This window comes from Acomys russatus, chromosome 20, assembly GCF_903995435.1.
Source record: "Acomys russatus chromosome 20, mAcoRus1.1, whole genome shotgun sequence".
In the NCBI taxonomy this organism is placed as follows: domain Eukaryota; kingdom Metazoa; phylum Chordata; class Mammalia; order Rodentia; family Muridae; genus Acomys; species Acomys russatus.
Window position 1 is genome coordinate 53,793,678 of NC_067156.1, and position 20,887 is coordinate 53,814,564.

Sequence of the window (20,887 nt, forward strand, 5' to 3'; positions counted from 1 at the left end):
TATAATGTTGGCGCTCTCACCCAGTAGCACTCTACTAACTGAGCTACGTCTACATCTTCAACTCCTTTATAATTGTGTTCTTACGTTTTCCTTGACATTATTTGAAGAAACAATGTATAACATTTCTTATGTAATATGCACAATTTCTAGGCAGGTAAGATGGTACTTGTCTGTAATACCAGCATGCACGAGGCTAAGGCAGGAAGGCTTATGATAACTTTGATAGCCTGGGATACATTGCAAAAAAATTAATAATTTTATGATTTGTATTTTTATAGATCAAGGTCAGAGAACAGGTCCTTCTAAAATTAAAGGTTCAGATAGGCTAGAAAGGATGGGAGGATTGAAGAAAAAAGAGGAGCAGAGAAGAGAAAGAAGGTAGAGCTATTCAACTATTAATAATTTATCATTTTAGGTTAAAAAAAAAAAAAGCTTTTTGAGCCCTGGTTGGTATACAGCTCAGGCAAACCCTGACTGTGTGGCAATCCTTCTGCCTGTCCTCTGAGCGCTGGACTATAGTGTGTGCTATTACAACTGGCTGGGTAAAGTTTTAGTACAAAAAAACCTGAGACCATGTTCACGTATTTATTTACTTTGTTATTACCATCCCAGGTATTCAATAGCTAAGACGAATAAATAATTGGTTATAGTAAAGTAAAAGGGAAAAATGGAAACCATAACAAGATTTTATATAAATTAGTTGTAAAGGTGAAAATCCTCTTTCACAAGGACATACCGGGAGAGGCACTTTAGAAAGGTATTTTAAAAGTTTTCCGGGAAGCAAAGATGGAAGAATAAAGTATCAATGATTAATTTCTATTTAAGAAAAAAGAAGTCACACTTGGTAGCTCACACTATGATCCCAGCACTTGAGAGAGCAAGGCGGGAACATTGCTAGGAAGGAGGCTAGCTTGGGGCAGGGAGTAAGACCCTGTTTCAAAACAAACAAATAAAAACAATAACAAAAAGAAAAAAGGTAGTAAGTGTTTATTGTGATCTTAAAGAGTACGCTTGTAAAACTTTTACTTTATGTATGCCTTATGGCACATACATCCTACAAAACTTACTCATGCTGCCATTGCAGTTAATTGTCTTAAAACAACTATTGAGCTGGGCATGGTGGTGCACACCTTTAGTCCCAGCACTCAAGGGCAGAGGGAGGAAGGTCTCTGTGAGGTCAAGGCCAGCCCGGTCTATACAGTGGGTTTCAGGATTGCCAGGGCTACATAGTAAGACCCTGTCTTAAAAACAAAACAACAACAAACGAAAAGAGTTAACCAACCAAAAAACAGCATAAATAGATAAAAGTCAAGCTGCACACATTCGTGTCCTTTCTTAGTCACCCACGTTTCAGAAGCTAGTGACAAGGTACACCTCTCACAGAACAAACCCAGCTTCCAAGACTGGGCTCACACTGTCAAGGCAAAGAGATTTTAGTCTCTACTCTATCTATTCATTACTATTTACTATCTATTCATTTACCATCTTGTAAAAAGGTATCACATCAGACCCACATATTTGTGGCTGTTATTGCTTAAGAAAAATTTAGAAGTCATTTAAGGTAGATTAAACCTTTAAAAAAATATTTTTTATATGTGTATGAGTGTTTTTGCCTACATTTACGTATGTGCATCAGATATGCACCTGTGGAGACCAGAAGCGGCTGTTGGATCCCAGGAACAGATGGTTACAAGCTGCCATATGAGGATTGGGAACTGAACTCATGTCCTCTGGAAAAGCAATGCTGAGCCATCTCTGCAGACCGAGGTGGATTAAATTCAAATTGTATTGATGGTATTTAATACTGTGTAGGTTAGAAATACTTAAATGGTGTGAGTGTGATGTCTGTTCTTGGTGGTTAACTTGACTAGTTCTGGAAGTAACTAAAGCCCAAGATGCTGGGACTGGGAAGAGCCACCTGGTGGCAGCTATATAAAGAACACAGAAGAAAAAAGTGCTTGCTCTCTGTCTTTTTGCCCTCACTTTCACTGGTGTACCTAAGACCATCTGAGACACCCAGCCTCTTGGACCAAACAACATTGGATTCTTGGACTTTCTGTCAGGAGACAGGCATTATTGGAATAGTCTGGACCACAAACTTGTAAGGCAAGACACTCTACTAATCATATACAATATTATATTCATATGATAGATATGCACATACAGATTTCATTTATCAGTTCTGTTTCTCTACAAAAGCCTAATACAACTGGTAAAGCCAAAAGCCTGGTATGGTAGTACATGCCTGTAAGCCCAGCACTTGGGAGGATGAGGCAGGAGGATCACCAAGTTCAGTGATCAAGGTCTGTTTGGATACAAAGTGAACTCAAAGTAAGCCTGAGCAACCCTGCCTCAGAACAAGGACTGCACTGGTCAAGTCTTGTTTAGTACATACAGGGCTCTGAGCTCACCAGCAGCACATAAAATCCCGTATGGAAGCATGGCAACAGCCCCTGGACACTCAGCACTCCGCAGGTGGAAGGAGGACGGTGGGAAATCATCCCGCCCCAACAAATAAACACACTCAAAAGAGAAAATGATAAAGAGGCAGGAAAGTAACTCAGGTGGCTTAGCACTTGGTCTACCCTGTGCAACACTCTGAGAATTCAGGCCACATTAGTGACACACACACACACACACACACAATGGGGCAAAATGACCTATGAACTGATGTCTAGGGAGAGCCTCTCACTGACAGGGGCTGCCCTGGCTCACTTCATTGTGATGCAGGGTTAGGAGAAGCTTTCCAACAGCTCCATGGTTGCGATGAGAACAGCAGCTGTCATGCGGCTCACTGACTGCAATGACGGAAACAAACATCGGTAGTAAGTAAAGCTTTCAGAGGAATGTGACTCGGAAAAGGTTCTGTCAGGAGGCGTCTAGCGAGCTCCAAGACTAGACACTGTGTGGTCTCACTGCCTATAAGAGCTGGAATGACATATTTTAAGGAGTTTGATTATTTATATTTACTATTGAAATAATAAATACTATTATTTCAGTATATTAAGTGAGAAGAGGCAAACTCTTAAAGACAGTATTTCTTGAGGGAGAAAATGATATTTATATATAAAACAAATGTTTAAAGATATAAAATAGAGATGGTTTTTAGAAATTATGTCTAGATCCAGAGTCTAAAAGGCATACCCATGATATTAAATACTTGAATAATTCTGTCTGCTGCCTTATTTATTTGGAGGAAATGTGACTGGAACATGAATTATATATTTAATATTTGTATAGAAAAATAAATCAGACTTACCTCAATTGATGCTGAATGGCTTATTAGGATTTTCACTAAGAAACATGTCTACAGCACACTTGAGCAGGAGAATATACTTCTTTATGTCTCACTCAACACTCAAGCTCAAAGTCATTACCTATGTCACATGTTTAGGCGACTTACGCCTTAGTTTGTTCATTTTTCTACTAATACAATGTACTTTAGTCTTTAAGCTGGAAGGATGGATTAATCCCCCCCATTTACAATCTGGGACATTTGAATAGCCAAGTACAACAATGAAAACAAAAGCAGCACAAAGGTCGACAGTGAAGCTCAGGGAGTCACACAGACAGAGAGCACACAGTGAACGCTGACGACAATGCTGCCCTGCTATACGAAGGACTCAGGTTTTTTTTCCTGATACAGGGCCACCATGAGCCTGTAAGAACACCAGAGAGCATGTGGAGAGCATGTTCAGGAGCATGCGCACTGTCCTGCTCAGGTGCATACCAGTCGGCAGGCCATGTGTTTAGGTAGCCGCCTTCTCCTTATTCAATCAATGGGACATGACCAGTAGATCTCCAGAGTGACACGGTATGGAAGGTATTTGGCCAGCTTTTAGAGATTAGTCATAACACACATGGTCCAAAATTTTGGTTTCATTTTCCAGGCTAATATTTTTACAGGTTCACTGCACAAGTGGTTCATAAAATAAAATTAGCCAACTGGACAAAGAAAATAGAAAGGCTCTTTGGTGGTCAGTCAAAAATAGTTAAATGAAGACCAAAATAGTAGTCATGTTTGACAGTTACAAAATAAACAGAAATTTAAAAAACATGTGGAAACTGGCTTGTAGTTAGAAGACAGTAAACATTCAATAATAACCCTAGAAAAAGAGACTAGAACTCACTGGCTTGTTAAACATTAATTTGTTTGCCAACAATTCTTTGTGACGTAAGCAGTCTACAACATTTCAAAGAACAGTCTATGAGAAAACATTGCCTCATTTTAGATGGAAAGAGTGACTTGTGAAATTAAAATTTTGAATTTGCAAAATATCTTTGAAGAATTAAGAAAAATATGAAAACTTGCTCATTAATATATTTAAATTTTTATTTTAAAAAGGAGCTAAATTTATCATCAAACATAGCCACCTTCTAAACATAAAATGTAAAGCATGCTGTGAACTCAGGGCACATGTCAGAAGAGGCCCTGGTGGTGATCTGTGGCCAGCGGAGCCATGAATGGCGGGCTCTGCCCATGAAGCAGAGGTGCACAGAAGGCGGGTTCTGCCCACCGGGGTGCTCAGCGTTTCAGAGAACAGAGCACTTCAAAACTGTTTCTTTCCCTTACAGCGAGAGCTACCACACATTGGGCAGCCGAATCGACAGCCTGCCAGTGGCAGGACAGCTCTTCTATAAGGCTGCACACTCACTGTGGCTTTAATCACATGTACTGCTTTGAAATAGGTAGGCTATTTTATTTTACTGACCACAGCTTAAAAGAAAGCTTTTCAATTTTCTTTTCTGACATGTTGAAACAAGCAGACAAATGAATGTGACTCACAGAAACCACACAACCATGTCAGGTGTGAAAGTGCTTTTTTTTTTTTTTACCTGACAAGTCAAAACTGTAAGACATGCTAAGTGGCCGCATTGCTGAAAAACAGAAAACAAACAATAAAGAGAAAGTAATACAGCCATTAGGGATAAACAGGGAGCAGCACAGGGCTAAGGGCCGGAGCTCTCACTGACACCTGGGGTCTAGCTAGAGGCTAGTGCAGACAAGTCTGAAATATAATAAAACCACACAAGAGTCTTATTTCCAGGTCCATGACAATGATAGAATATAATAAAAATAAAAAATAAAGTTTTAAAGACTATACTAAGAATGAAAACAAGATAAAGAGAAAAAATATGAATCCTATCTCCCAAGAAGCGAGAGCAGCATTCCTTGTCTATGCAGTGGTCAGTTTTGTTCAATTATGTTATGTTCATCAAATAATAAGTATGTTGTACATAATAATGTTTGATGGTCAGGAACTAAGAGTTTCAGCATTTCTATCCCCATGTGCAGGTTGGATGTTCAGATGTCTCAGGAGTGGGATTTTGTGTTGATGAGACTAGGTTTCCACTCGCCATTCAAAAATAAAATAATCCGTTCTAAACTTAAATATAGTCCAGATTTCCCTCGCTAACTTTACAAGTAAAACCCACACTCTCAAACCACCCTGTAACCACGCTGCTAATGTCTTCCGCTGAGCTGCTCTGGTACGTGAACGCTATTTGAGTAAACAGAAGGAATGGGAGAGGAGGTTTGTTTTCTTCTTTTCCTTTTTTGTGTTTGTCAAGCTAACCAAATGAGCTTTATGCAAGGAGGGAAGGACACTGCCCACTGAGCGGCACTCTCAGCTTCTCATGTTGTTGTTTGTTTGTTTGTTTGTTTGTTTTGGGGTTGAGTGAAAGCCCTAACCGAGGCTCTCACTGTCAGCTCCCTACATCACCAGTGAATTAATTAAGATGTTTAGAAAAGGAAAATATCAGTGACACAAGCAGAGGCTGAGGTACAATAATAGTAATTTCAGACTTGATAAGCAAAACAATGGAAAAGGCCCGTACGACAGCAGAGGGAAAGGCAGAACACCATTTCTGCATTAGTAGAGGGTTACATAAAGCATCGCTTCTGCATTGGTAGAGGGCAGATAGAACACCACTTCAGCATTGGCTGGGAGACCATGTCCTAATATGTCATGGTTTGCTTTCTATCTAATGATGAAAGATGTTCAGACCATACACAATGTTACACCAGGAGAATAGAGTAACATATTGTAGGTTTTTTCATTATTTATTTTGTTTGTTTTTCAAGACAGGATTTTCTCAGTGCTGGAGAGCACTGACTGCTCTTCCCAAGGACCTGGGTTCAATTCCCAGCACCCACATGGTAGCTCACAACTGTCTACAACTCCAAGATCTGACACCCTCATATAGACATACATGCATGCAAAACACCAATGCATATAAAGTAAAAATAAATTAATTAAAAAAAATAACAGGAGTTCTCTGTGTAGTTGGTTGTTACAGAACTCACTTTGTAGGCTGGGCTGGCCTTGAACTCACAGAGATTCTCCTGCCTCTGCCTCCCAAGTGCTAGGATTAAAAGTGTGTGCCACCACCACCTAGCTATTTAAACATTTTTAGTCTTATTTTTTTATGCACAGAAGTGTGTGTGGAGGCTGCAAGATAAACTTGGGTGTCACCATGAGGAAGGCCTTCCATCTCCGACTTTATGTCATGCCTTTCAACTGGCCTGGAATTACCAGTGAACCTCAGGGATCCTCGTCCTCCTCCATCTCCCTCAGGCAGGAATTCCCAGCATAAACCACCTTTTGTATATGCACCCAGCATTTGTACATGGTTTCTAAGACTGAACACAAACCCTCCTGCTTGAAAGCTAGTGCTTACTGACTGAACCGTCCCTCAGCCCTCACTGTTATTTTGTAATGCACAAGTTCACAGTGGATGCCCAGAGACGTCTGAAAATGAAAATAATACTCTTTAGGCACTAAGACATCCCACCACTATCTGCATTGTTTCTACTTGGAATTCCAAGGTGAAAATACAAAAATATTTAGAGAAATATGTTTTTTCAAGTTAATCCTGTCAATCCTATCCTAAGCAAACACTCCAAAATACAGGACTACAGAAAAAAACCAACACGATGGAACAGGGGTGGGGAACCAAAGTTCTTACCTTCCATTTGAGATTTAAGATTAGTTTAAACTCAGAACTCTAGAAGCACGAATCTCAGAAATTCACTTTCTTTTAAAACTATTTGTGTGTGTGTGTGTGTGTGTGTGTGTGTGTGTGTGTGTGTGTGTGTGTGTGTCCTCTTTCTGCCAAGTGGGTCCTCCTGGAGCTGAGGCTGGGACTGTCAGGTTTGGTACAAGTGCCCTAAGCAGCTGATCCACCTCCCCAGGCTCTGAACAACCACTGTCTATGACTGCTCTATTCTAGGTGCCGTGAGGCATCATGGGCTGAAATACAGTGCATGGAACATCATCTGTCCTTTAACTGTTCTAAAGCGTGGTTCCTTTTCTCACAGTCAGCCTTTACGTCAAGTCTCAAGAAGTGAAACAGGAACATGTTTGAGAAGGCCTGCTATGAGAAACTGGGCCAATAGTCCAAAAGCTCCCAACTTGTGACCTCAGCACTCAGGAGGCAGAGGCAGGAGGATCACAGCAAGTTTGAGCCCAGCATGGTCTATATACTGAGTTTGAGGCCTGTCAGAGCTACATAATGAGACAATCTAAAAAAACAAAAACAAACTACAGAGTCGTGAGTGGTGGCACAAACCAGTTCTTAGCTCTGAAGCAAGTTTGAGGAGTACTTGAACATGAGACACTGTCTCAAAAAAAGAAAAGACCAAAAAAGCTCTCAGTAAGAAAGTCCTGGGTGGCGCACGCCTTTAATCCCAGCACTTGGGAGGCAGAGGAAGACGGATCGCTGTGAGTTCGAGGCCAGCCTGGTCTACAAAGTGAGTCCAGGACAGCCAAGGCTACACAGAGAAACCCTGTCTCGAAAAAACAACAACAACAACAAAAAAGAAAGAAAGAAAGAAAGAAAGAAAGAAAGAAAGAAAGAAAGAAAGAAAGTAAGTCAGTTCTGGGGGTGGGCGTGGTGGCGCACACCTTTGATCCCAGCACTTGGGAGCCAGAGGCAGGTGGATCTCTGAGTTTGAGGCCAGCCGGTCTACAGAGGACCTTCCAGGACAACCAAGGCTAAGATTAGATTGTTTCACCGATGATTCTACCAACCTTTAAAGATGAATTAATTCTAATCTTTTTTGAACTGTTCTAAAGCACAGAAGAGGGGGGGGGTTGGGGATTTAACTCAGTGGTAGAACACTTGCCTAGCAAGTACAAGGCCCTGGGTTCTGTCCTCAGCTCTTGGGGGAGGGAGAGGTGTGTGGGGGGGGGGAGGGAGTTCACCGTCTGGCTTACCTTCCTGGGCCGAGGCAGAAGCAGGCAGATCTCTGTGAGTTCGAGGCCAGCCTGGTCTACAAAGTGAGTCCAGGATAGCCAAGGCTACACAGAGAAACCCTGTCTCAAAAAATAAAATAAAAATACAGAATAGGGAGGCACACTGAAGCTAAAACACAAAGAAAAGAAACAAAACCTCAACAAATACTACTAAAGCATTCCAGCAGCACACTAAAAGGCCATACTCCTTGACCAAGTGGGGTTATTTCTGGGACACAGGATGGAATGAATCTCAGTTAGTTTTTATTACCTTGACACAAACTAAATTCACTCAGGAAGGAGAATTGAATTGAAGAGTCCCCCAACGCAGACCAGTCTGTAGAGACTGACTTGGATGGCGGGTGACGAGGGAGGATGCTAGCTGAGCAGAGCCAGGGAGCAAGCAGCGCCCTCCTTCCCCTCCTTGGTCCCTGCTTCAGGTCCAGTCTTGACACAGTCTTGATGGACTGTGACCTGGACCTGTAAGCTGCAATGAGTCTCCTCTTCCCTAAACTGCTTTCAATCCGAGTGTTTACCAAAGCAAGAGAAAAAACAAACCAGAAGCAAATAATAGGATACATAACTAACAGAATAGAGGATTAAAAAACTCATGTCACCTTAAAAAACTGCAGAAAAAACATTTGACAATATGACACTCAGGTTGAAAACTCAACAAGCTAGGAATCCAAAGAAATTACATTGCTGGGATTATAGATGTATGTTCCCAAGAAAATTCTTTTTCTTTTCTTCTTTTTTGTTGAGGCAGGGTCTCACCATGCAGACCATGTTAGCCCAAACTCGCAAAGATCCATCAACCTCCGTCTCTCGAATGTTAGCATTAAAGATGTGTGCCACCATGCCTAGAGATTAAATTTAGGACCTCACACATAAGCAAACACTCTACCATGAAACTATATCCTCAGGTCCCCAGAGAATCTTCTTTTAAAATTAAAAAAAAAAAAAGTTTATTTAATTTTATATGTGTGAGTGTTTTGCTTGCATGTAAGTATGTATATCACATACAAACATGTATGTGCTTTCAAGAGTCAGAAGCATGGGGTAGGAGTCAGGTGGCAGATTCCTTGCAACTGGAGTTATAGACAGTTGTAACTGGGATTTGGACCCACGTCCTCTGGAAGAGCAGCGAGTGCTCCTCCCTGCTGATTCACTGCTCCTGCCTCTTGCCCCTCCATGGCAAGCTTAACAGTAATTTTCCCATAAATAGAGAAGGCAATCCCGCAATGCCTATGGTTTGAATGTGAGTGCCCTCCGGGCTCATGGGAGACCATGGAGCCTACAGGGGGCAGGGAGTGACTGACAAACATTAGGTCATTGGGGGGAGGTCTGGAAACTCTTGTAGACCTCATCTGCCTCACCCTCTTGACATTCCTGCTGCTACAGGACCCTTACAGCTGAAAAGTTCCTTTTCCTTACAGTTTTCCACACAATTCACAGAGTTAATGTTCAAAATACATAACAAATGCTAACAACTCAATAATAAAATAATTGATGGCCTTGATTAAAAACTAAGCAAAGAGCCAGAGTGGTGGCACACTCCTGTAATCCCAGCACTCTGGGAGGCAGAAGCAGGCGGATCTCTGTGAGTTGGAGGCCAGCCTGGTCTACAAAGTAAGTCCAGGACAGCCAAGGCTACACAGAGAAATCCTGTCTTGAAAAACCAAAAAAATAAAATAAAAGAACCTAAATAGACAACCCAAAGGTGACACAGAAATAGTTCACAACTACACGGAACAATGCTCAAACATCAATCATCAATCACTAGGGAAATGAAAATCAAAACTATAATGAGAAATCACCTTAGACATGCCAGGTGGCCACTGTCTAAACAAGCTCCCCAAAGCCCCCAGTGGTGGGACAAGGATGAAGAACTAGGGCATTTGGTGCTGCTGGAGAGACACACAGTGGTATGGCCACTATGGGAAGTCCTTCAAAACAGAGCTGGGGGGTGGCTCACTGGGTAAAGGGCTTGCTGCACAGGCATGGTGAGTTTGGATTCCCACCACCCATGTAACATTTGTGACCTCAGTAGTGGGAGGGGTGGAGATGGATGAATTCCAGGGCATACTGAGCCCGCTAGCTTAGCTGCAACAGTGCACTTCAAGTGAAGTAAAAATTTCTGTCTCAAAACATATGGCAGACGATGGCAGAAGACCCCCTCACGGTGACCTCTGGCCTCTGCTTGTGCATATACAGAAGTACCTATACACACACACACACACACACACACACACACACACACACACACACACACACACACACACACACACCATTAGAAGGATTCTCAAAGAAATGAAGTAATGCTATGTATCTATCATCTACAGTTGTACGTGTTAGATTTTTAAGGTTTTTCTTTCCTTTTTTTACCATGATCTTATTTAGTTCTTATAGAAAACTATAATAGAGGTAAGATCTTTTATCCCTTTTTCTGCTGATAGCTGTACTTAGAAAGGGAAAGAGTGCTAACTTTGTGTTCTATTGCTGTGAAGAGACAGCCTGACCATGTAACAGCATGCCCTGGTGCTTTCCATTTGATGTTAATTATTTTGCTTTTTGAGATCTGGTTGTTGTGCAGACAAATATATTTCCATATATATTTGTCTTTGCTTTGTAACTTTGTTGTCCCTAATTTAAAATTGGTTGGTTAATAAAAAATGCTAAAATCTGGGCAGGGCAGAAATGAGGGGCAGAATGAAGAAGGTTCATGGGCTTTAGGGACAGAGGGTCACAGGAGGAGAGAGGTAAAGGAGAAAGTGCATAGCCGCAGTGGGATAGAAAGAACCACGTGGCCCGGAAGGAGAAACCCTGAGGCCCCGTGTGGAGAGAGGAGGCCCAAACGGGAAGCAGGTGCAGGTGTTTCAGGATTATGGATGGAATTAGCCCACATCACAATGATTAAAGCAGATGGCCAGGGATGGGGGCTGGGAGATAACGAGGTCACTGAGGTGGAAAGATCTGTCCAGCCCCGGGTAAAATAAGGCGTATTCTAAGACCTATCAGGTGCCTGTGTCTTTAATTGATTATGATAGTGGGCTAGATAACACCGCCATAATGCTTATAGGCTTTATTTAATAACCTATGTATTTTTTGCAGCAGACCATGGCAACTCTTATAAAGGAGAACATTTCCTTGGGGCTGGCTTACAGGGCGAGAAGCATGGCGGCGTGCAGGCAGACATGGTGCTGGAGAAGGAGCCGTGAGTTCTGCATCTTGATCCAGAGGCAACAAAAGGAGACTGTAAGCCACACTGGATAGAGCTTGGGCATGTAAGACCTCAAAGCCCGCCTCCACAGTGACACACTACCTCTAGCAAGGCCACACCTCCCAATAGAGCCACTCCCTATTGCAAGCATGCAAATACAAGTCCAAGGGTCCTTTCCTATTCAAACTGCCACAAGTGTCATCCTCAAACCTCAGCATAACATTGGCAGTGTTCTCGCCATTATGTCACAAATCTCTCATGTAGTTCAACATCAAAGAAGAAAATAAACTGTGACATCACATGAATTTCAAGTGTAAACAAATGTGAGGGTACATGTATGTGAGCAATAGCTAGGGGGAGGGGGGAAAGGAGGGAAGAGACCGGAGAACAGAAGAGGGGTCTAGACAAGAACTGAGAATTCTGTGAATTACTTTTATGTGTATTAATATAAACACAACTTTGCACGTGGTGATTCATGAGTATAGAAGTGGAGACTCACCTAGTCTGCTCCGTCTAATTTCTTCTGGTGAGACAGGCCGAAGCTTTCTCTCTGCTTTAATTTCTTCTAATATTCTTTCATGGAGGCTCCGTGGCCGTGGTGGGGTTGGTTTCAGTTTTCTGGCTGAAGCCTTGAAAGGAAGCACAACAGTTAGACTTGATTAACTAACTGTTCTTTACACACACACACACACACACACACACACACACACACACATACACACACACACTTTGTGTGCTTGCACTTGAGTGGAGGGCAGACAACAACTCAAGGGAATGAGTTCCCTTCCCCTCTATGGGGTCCTGGGCAAAGAACCCGGACTACCAGGCTTGGTGGCAGGCACCTTTACCTACTAAACCATCTCTCAAACCCCAATATCAAAATGTCTAATGCAGTAAGGGATAACTGGGCTTCCCAGTCATCTGACCATACGTGCTCAGATGCTGTGCTGAAGTTATAACTGTGGCCCTATACGCCACTGTTTTAGAAACTAACTTTTTGGGGGATTATTGCTGTCGTTTTGGGATTTATTCTGTAGTCTAGAATGGTCTCAAATTTATGGCAATCCCTGAGTCTCAGCCTCCTGAGTGTGGAGATTATAGGGGTGAGCCACACTATCTACCTAAAAGCAGCATTCGTAACTCACCACCTTGCGTTGTTACTGTCTTCCGTCTATTAACGACCTCACAGAGGTGAGAGGCAGGCCAGCTTGCTGAGAGGCACATGGAGCTAGACTGTGGGCCAGTGAGAACTACCAGGCTTGTCTGATCCCGCTCTACTGCACCAACACTTCCCCCTCTCAGGAAAATCCAAAAGGATAGCCGACTCCATCGGTCTAGAAACTGGGAGAAAGTTCCTCTACCCTCATTGTTTTTTATGGACATAGGCTTGAGATGGTTTGGCAGGCCGCTGGCTATTGGGCCAGGAGGAAAAGAATAAAGAAGAAACACAAGCAACATTTCAAACTGAATTCTCATTCTATGGTCACTAGGAAGAACAGTGCCAACAGAGGATGTTCAAATAAAAGCGAGGGCACATTTACTGTAAAATAAGCGGTATGACAGCGAGCTCTAAGCAGAGTAGAAGCTTTATGATGTGAGCTGGAAAGGTAACTCGTGCTGGAAGCAGCGTGGTACTAGTTTTCAGCTGTTATAGGAGATTTTGTGCTATGACTCAGGTTGTTTTGAGCAAAAACATACCAAATAATTGTATTATACCGAAGGAACGTCTCTGTACTTTAGAGAGTAATTTATAGGTCGATGTTGCAGAATATTTGATCCCATTGTGAACCCCTGAACGCCAAGACTGTGAATTGTAAAAAACTTGCTTCTTGGGGCTGGAGAGATGGCTCAGAGGTTAAGAGCACTGGCTGCTCTTCCAAAGGTTCTGAGTTCAGTTCTCAGTTACCACATGTAGTTCATGATGGCTCATACCCATCTATAATGGGATCTGGTGCCCTCTTCTGGTATGCAGGTGTACATGCAAGCAAAACACTGTATACTTAATAAACAAATAAACCTTTAAAAACAAAACAACAAAAACCAAACCTGCTTCTTGTTTTGTGTGGCTCAGCCGTATGGAGCACACACCTTTAATCCAAAAACTTTCTGCTTATTGTAAACAGGTGATTAAGGTGTGTCTTAGCCCTAGCACACACCTTTAATCAAAGAGCTATCTGTACACAGGATTAAATAAAGTTAACCCTAGGTCAAGAGGCAGAGGAAGAAACCAGCTGACAGGGATTAAACAGAAAGGAAGAGATTGAGTTGAAGGGTATTTAAGACAGTGTGGAGAAGGAGAAGGTGCTTTTTAGCTTTTTCCTTCTGGGATGATGGCTGAGGAGGAAGGTCAGCTGGGTGCTTTCTCTGCATCTCTGAGTCAGCAGGCTTTCACCCCAACATCTGGCTCCAGAGCTTTTATTGGTAAAATATAACATCTGGGATTTTCTTTCTTTGTAACCGGTGGGCTTCATGCTCTCAAGGGGAAGCTTGGAGGATGCTACACACCCATCCCTGGGGAGAGAGTGTTACGTTACATACTGGATTTAAAGGTGGTCTTGATCTGATGAAGTCAAGGATGATCTCATGAGCACTCTTTCTTAACCGAGGGGGAATGTCACCGTTTACCTAAAAGGAGACAAAAACGCAGATCATGTGAATAGAGGAGTTACATGTAATGTACATGGAATAACCGGGGTTCTGACTCCCCTCAGTTGTAGCCACCTTAACACATGTTTTCCCATCTTTTTAAAGGGTTGTTTTTGAGATAAGGTCTTGTATACCCCAGGCTGTTTTTTTTAACTCAATGTGCAGTGGAAGATAACCCCAAACTTCCAATCCTTTAGTTTCTATATCCAAAATGCCAGGGTCCCATGGGCTTGTTCCCCAGTCTTATTTTAAAGAAAACAGGCTAAACTGCCACCTCAGGCCTGGTCCTTCCCCCGTGACAATTGCACTGAGATCTACTTAGCACCACTCCCTTCCTCCCTGTACCCTATAGCTAGGCCCCATTACAGGCATCAGCAGCAATCCTAGTAGAGTCCAGCCCAGCATGTGAGTGAGAGTGCCTGGCTTAAGAGGGGGGGCTGGGCGTGGTGGTGCACGCCTTTAATCCCAGCACTCGGGAGGCAGAAGCAAGCAGATCGCTGTGAGTTTGAGGCCAGCCTGGTCTACAAAGTGAGTCTAGGACAGTCAAGGCTACACAGAGAAACCCTGTCTCAAAAATAGGGGGAAAAAAAAAAAAGAAGGTAGTGGTGGTGCACACTTTTAATCTCAACACTTGGGAAGCAGAGGTAGGTGGATCTCTATAAGTTCAAGGCCAACCTGGCTGACAGAGCAAGTTCCAGAACAGCTAGGAATACACAAGGAGAAATTCTGTCTTGAAAACAAATAAATAAAAGTAAGTGTGTGTGTGTGTGTGTGTGTGTGTGTAGAGCAAGCAACAGGACCTGGCCGAAGAACCAAAGCCTGATTCGTCATGACCCTTACTTGTGGATTTCTGGGGTGTAAGTTTTTAAAACACTTGCCAAAACAAATCTAGCAGCCCCAACTGAAATAAAAAATGATCCAGGGGGGCTGGAGAGATGGCTCAGAGGAGCTGAGTTCAATCCCCAGCAACCACGTGGTGGCTATCAACCATCTATAATGAGATCTAATGCCCTCCTCTTCTGGCCTGCAGGTGTACATGCAGGTAGAGCACTGTATACATAATAAATAAATAAATCTTTAAAAAAAAAAAAAAAGATTCCAGATGGACAAATTGTTGATTCAAAGAAAATAAGATCAATCACATAAACTGGATCATATTTGGTAGCACAGTGGTTTACAACAAAAATCTTCGAATATACAAGAAGTGATTCCTTTTAAGTATTTTAAAACTACCCAGAACTCCGTCTTGTTTCTTAAGTAAACATTTTTATAAAGATTTGTTTGTTTGTTTGTTTTAAGTATATGAGTGCTCTTTCTGCATGTACACCTGCAAGCCAGAAGAGGGCATTAGATCACATTATAGATGGTTGTGAGCCACCATGTGGTTGCTAGGAATTGAACTCAGGACCTCTGGAAGAAGAACAGTGCTCTTAACCTCTGAGCCATCTCTCCAGCCCTTAAGTAAACATTTTTAGGCAGCTGGATTTGAAGTAAAACAGATAAAAGTAAGTTGTTTTGTTGCCATGCACACAAGACCCACACCTACACCTTTCCCTTTCAGCAACTCTTTAGAAACGAAGCCTTGTGACTCACTGGGGCTGCACTTCAGTAAGCCTTCAAAGCCGAGATGCACACTATTCTGCCAATACAAACATCGAAAGGGTTGAAAAGCCCAATTACCTGACCCGAGGCCCCGGCTCACAGAAAGAAAACAGCTTCCTTAGAACTATGTGAAGCTCTAATCTCAGAATTCAGAATTACTTCAAACATGTGTATCTGACTTTCAAACCACAGATTAGACAATCTGCAGTTCAGTAGGCCTTAGAGCAGTGGTTCTCAACCTGTGGGTCTCGACCCCTTGGGAGTTATGTATCAGATAATTACATTCTATCCATAACAGCGGCAAAGTTACAGTTATGAATAGCAACAAAAATAATGTTATATTGGGATCACCACAACATGAGGAACTGTAGTAAGGGGCCTCAGAGTTAGGAAGGTGAGAACCACCGCCTTAGAGACATGTATGTCCACTGAGTCAGTAATTGTGTGGCTAGAGCGAGGTCCCCTTCTGTCACAGGCCTAGGGGAGGGGAGTAGGATGAAAGAGGGAGGGAGGGTGAACGGAAGATACAAGTGAGAGGATAACAACTGAGATATAATCTGAATAAAACACTCAACTATGGTTTGCCGCTATAAATAACTGTAGTACATGGGCTGGGCACGGGGTGGCTTAGCAGTTAAGAGGATCCCAGCCCAGGCACCAGCACCCACATGGTAGCTCACAGCCATTTATAACTCCAGTTTCAGGGGAATCCATGGCGCCTTCTGAACTCTAACAATACCAGGTATGCACAAGGCATACACACATCCCGGCAAAATACTAATATACAGAGAATATTTTTTAAATGATATAAATCATATTTCATGATATAGAACCAAGTTTACCCCACATTCAACAGAAGGGAAAGTTTATATGGTATTACAAGAGTATTAGTTTTATACTAATTATTTAGTATAATATAATTAGTTTTATATTATATAAAATAATATATAAAATTTCAAGAAAAACAATACAAAATAGAGCAAAATTTTAATTTTACTCATCTTTTATGGTTTTTACAGTGAGTTAATTACTTTTAAAATAAAACATTAAATTAAAAAGAGGGGCTAGAGGGATGGCTCAGGGACAGCACTGGCTGCAGAGGACCTTGGTTCTATTCCCAGCACCCAGGTAGTTGCTTACTACCATCTGTAACTCCAATACCAGGGGATCTGTCACCTTCTGGCCCCTTGACACCAGGAATAAACACCGTGCACTTACATACATGCAGGCAAAGCATTTAAATGCATAAAATAAATAAATAAATCTTAAAAAAGGAAAAGAGAAATGTGTAACATGAATAAGCCTGAGAGTGAAGGATGGAAGAGGATGTCAATGCAGACAGTAAGCAATGAAAGAAAAGGCCAGGTCAGCAATATTACAGCAGATAAGACAGATGTCTAGAAAAAAGCTAACAGGAAAAACAAGAGCAGACACTAGACTGAAAGTGTAACAACTGTAAGTATATATGTACCAAACTATAGACCAGAGCTATGAACCACAAACACTGAAAGTGAGATGAACAATCCCACAGTAGTCAGAGACTTTAGTACTTCATTTACACAGCGCACCGCACAAAGAAGACCAACAACAAAACAGGGATTTGAACAATTGTATAAATTAACTGGAAGTCTCCACCTGGGAGAACTCTGCTACCAGAATATCCTTCTCTTTCCCTCACTCTGCCTCTCCCTCCCTCTTGTTCTGACACAGTCTTGCTATGTAATGTATGTGGCCTTGGACACATGCTCCACTTCCTGAACACTGGAAGGTACGTTACCAGACCTGGCAGCTGTAGAGCAGCGCTTAAGGGCATGTGATTTCTCCAGGACAGACCCTGTATGGTGGGGGGGGGGGGGGGGGGGGGGGGAGGCAGGCTAAAAATTTAAAGATGTGGCACTACGCTCTTGTAACCCTAGCCAACAGGAGGCTGGTGAGGCTCTGTGACAATTTCAATGCGAGATGAGGTGACAAGGGCAGGAGATGGACTGGGGAGAAGTGGTTCACACAGGGGACAGTGTCAAGCCAGAGCTTCCGGGGTTTGCTCATGAGCTGGTGCTCCTTTCTGCAGAGCTTGGCTCAAGGGCCTCAGTGCCTAGCTACTGATAAAGATGTGTACAACAGGGCCCATAGAACAGCCGGCTTATACCTCATGGTGACATACTAATTTAATGCCATAAGCTAGAAAACATGTAACCATTTAGGATGAACTAATGGCACGGAAGATATTCTCAACATGAAATAAGTATAACAGGGTATAAGCTGAAATCAGCCTATTTGGTCTAATAAAATGCAGAGACAAGAGAGGACACTGATTAAGTTAGACACAGTGGCATACGAAACACGGGCACTCAGGAAGCAGACGGAGAGGCAGGGGGGCCATCTTGAGCCAGTTTGGTCTACACAGTGGGTTCCAGGGCAGCCAGTGCAACACAGCAAGACTCTGTCTCAATAAACAAGAACAATAAAAGCCACCAGAAAACAGAGGGAAGGAAAGAGGGAGGGAGGGAGGGAGGGAGGGAGGGAGGGAAAAGATGACTATGAACGCAAATGGCAAAGCAATGTGAAAATTCCTCTTGCCTATGAAAACTTTCCTTCTTTGAGCTTAATGTATTTTCCAAGTTTTCTTCAGTGATCAAATGTTTTATGAGAAGAAATACCACCTGACTGGCCCACTGCCCACACGTCAGCTACAGGCAACCAGTGAGTGCGTACCATTACTTTCCTCAAGGTGTATCTTCTGCACCGAATATCATCCATGAGCATCTCATAAGGGGTGAGCTGGTACTCAATGGGCAACGGGTTGTACTGCCGCTGTTGAACTTTCTTAAGTTTCACCCCATTTCGCAAATCCCTCATCACCTGTACCCAGAACCGTGCCTGAAAGAACCAAGGATGGACAGTTACCAATAAATAAATCCATGGTTACACTCACCGAGAATCAAGGTAGGGTGTGGATTATAAAACACAGAATAAAGGAAACACATTACATTTTAGGATATCATGGGATGGGTAGAAAGTCAGTAGTCTGCATTAAAATACATGTCTCCAATATATACCACTTTGAGACTCTGCTTACCGAAAGGGTGTATTCCCCACACCTTGACTTTGGGTTTGGCCATATGGTGCGTGTGTGCATCTGTGTGCATGTGTATGTCCAAGTGTGCATGTGTGCGCGTGTGTGTACCTGCCTGCTTTGACTCTGTTCCTGGGCACAGTAGAGCTCCCAGGCTGCCCTGCACATGGTGAGTTCACTGCCTTACACTTTAGCCGGTGTCCTGTCAGTGTCACAGCACTGCTGTGGTTACAGCTGCTGGGGACAGGCACTTGTTCTGAGTTCACCTCATCAATAATAAATAAGGAATAATGAAGAATTGATGTCTTGTGCTTTATATATATATACAATGCTCAAAGTGATGATTTTATATTATCTATTCTACATGCTATAACCAACTTTCTTATCTAGAAATAAGTTGCTCTATCCACCGTCAAGAGTTCTGAGAATAAAATGAAACATCAAAACACTTAGTATAATACATACTAAAATGTGTATTATTCCTTAATCCGTTTGTTCTCCTGTCTTACTGTCTACTACTGTCTACTTTAGTGCCAAGTCAATCAATACAGTATTTAATTAAAATGTACCTTGTCAAAGTTAATGTGACTTCAATAGCTGCCTAAATGTATTTATTATGAAGTCAAGTCCTAAGAATGCCCCACATCCAGGCGTGTCACTCCCTGCCAGAGCTGGTCGTCAGTATGTGTGAGGGCCTAGGTCCTGTCTGCAATGCCAAACATTTTTCTATGTAAAACAAATGATTACATTTCTAAGAAAGTCCTCCAAAGCAATCTTCCTTTTACAATGTATAGTAGTACATTTCCACTCTCTCCTGAGGATGGCACTCAGGTCACCAGGCTGGGCCTCAAGTACCTCTAGGCACAGAGCTCCTTGATGGCCTGCCTTTAAACATGTCCAATTTCTCTACTCTTTTTTCTCTTTTCACTCTTATCTTTCTAGATAATTCACCTGATTGATGTTGGGAAGGAGCGGCAGTAATCTAGGCCAAAGGAACTGCCCCCCCCCTTGAGGTTTGTGAAGTATTGGTCAGTAATTTCTGTAATTTGGATTATTGTTTTTCAAAACCTAACTGATTTATTATTATTATTATGAGGTGTGATGTGTGTGGATGTGGATGTGCCTTCCATCCCCCATGGAACATATGTAAGTCATCAGCAACTCTGTAAAGTCAGTTCTCTCCTTCCACCTTTAATTTTTTTTAATTAAAAAAAGCACATTTATTTATGAATTTTGTGTGTATGTGTGTGAGCGTCTGTGTGCCAGGCCATGCCTATGGCGGTCAGATGACAACTTCCAGGAGTCAGTTCTCTCCTTACACTGTGTGGGTTCCGCGGATTAAACTCAGGTCTAAAGGCAAACTACACAGCAAGTGTCACACCAACCAAGGCTACACAGAGCTTTGATTTTTGAGTACATGAGCATTATTTAAGGTATTTACAATTATAAGTATTAATACCAATATTTCTAGTCACAATGGCAGCAGCTCTATCAAAGTAGGATATTTTTATAATGAAAATATTCACTTATAAAATCAAGCATACACTATTTGTAAAAGTTAATCAATCAGAAAACTTGTCCATTTCCTTACCCAGTCTGCATTTTTCAGGTCCTCCAGATCTGTGCTAGGTTCATCACTCTTTTCCATTTCTTGAATCTTCTTGAGATTCTATTGATTAAAATAAAATTTGAAAACCAATATTAAAATTGTATTAAGCTACTTTCTTAAATTATAACTCCAAATAGTTATCTTTAGATAAAGTATAGACAGAAGTACCAATGATGGAGATAGTAAATTAAATCTCATGAGTGTTATTTTCTTTTCTTGATTTTAATTATTTTAATGTACATTCTCTTTTCTTTTCTTTCTTTTTGGTTTTTCTAAGACAGGGTTTCTCTATATAACAGCATTAGCTATCCTGGAATTTGCTTTGTAGACCAGGCTGGCCTTGAACTCACAGCGATCCACCTGCCTCTGCTTCCCGAGTACTGGGATTAAAGGCATGCGCCACCACTGCTCTGCCCATTCTCTTCTTTTCATGAACTGAAAACAGCATGGCTCATGAGACAAGTCTCTGGCCTGGGCAATGCCACACCTTCCCTCCTCCA

General features: G+C 42.2%; 1 protein-coding gene across 4 annotated transcripts in view; it reads right to left on the reverse strand.

The window, feature by feature from the left end:
- Spire1 (spire type actin nucleation factor 1) overlaps nucleotides 1–20,887 on the reverse strand; it is a 116,726-nt gene that overhangs the window by 18,230 nt on the left and 77,609 nt on the right. For 2 of the 4 annotated variants that reach the window (XM_051163493.1, XM_051163491.1), the window contains exons 5-9: nucleotides 20,370–20,447; nucleotides 18,418–18,582; nucleotides 13,996–14,082; nucleotides 11,957–12,086; nucleotides 4,837–4,878 (exon numbers count right to left, since the gene is read on the reverse strand). In XM_051163493.1, the coding sequence (XP_051019450.1) occupies nucleotides 4,837–4,878; nucleotides 11,957–12,086; nucleotides 13,996–14,082; nucleotides 18,418–18,582; nucleotides 20,370–20,447 (502 nt within the window). The remainder of the gene's footprint in view (nucleotides 1–4,836; nucleotides 4,879–11,956; nucleotides 12,087–13,995; nucleotides 14,083–18,417; nucleotides 18,583–20,369; nucleotides 20,448–20,887) is intronic. The other 2 variants (XM_051163495.1, XM_051163492.1) reach the window with 1 other exon arrangement.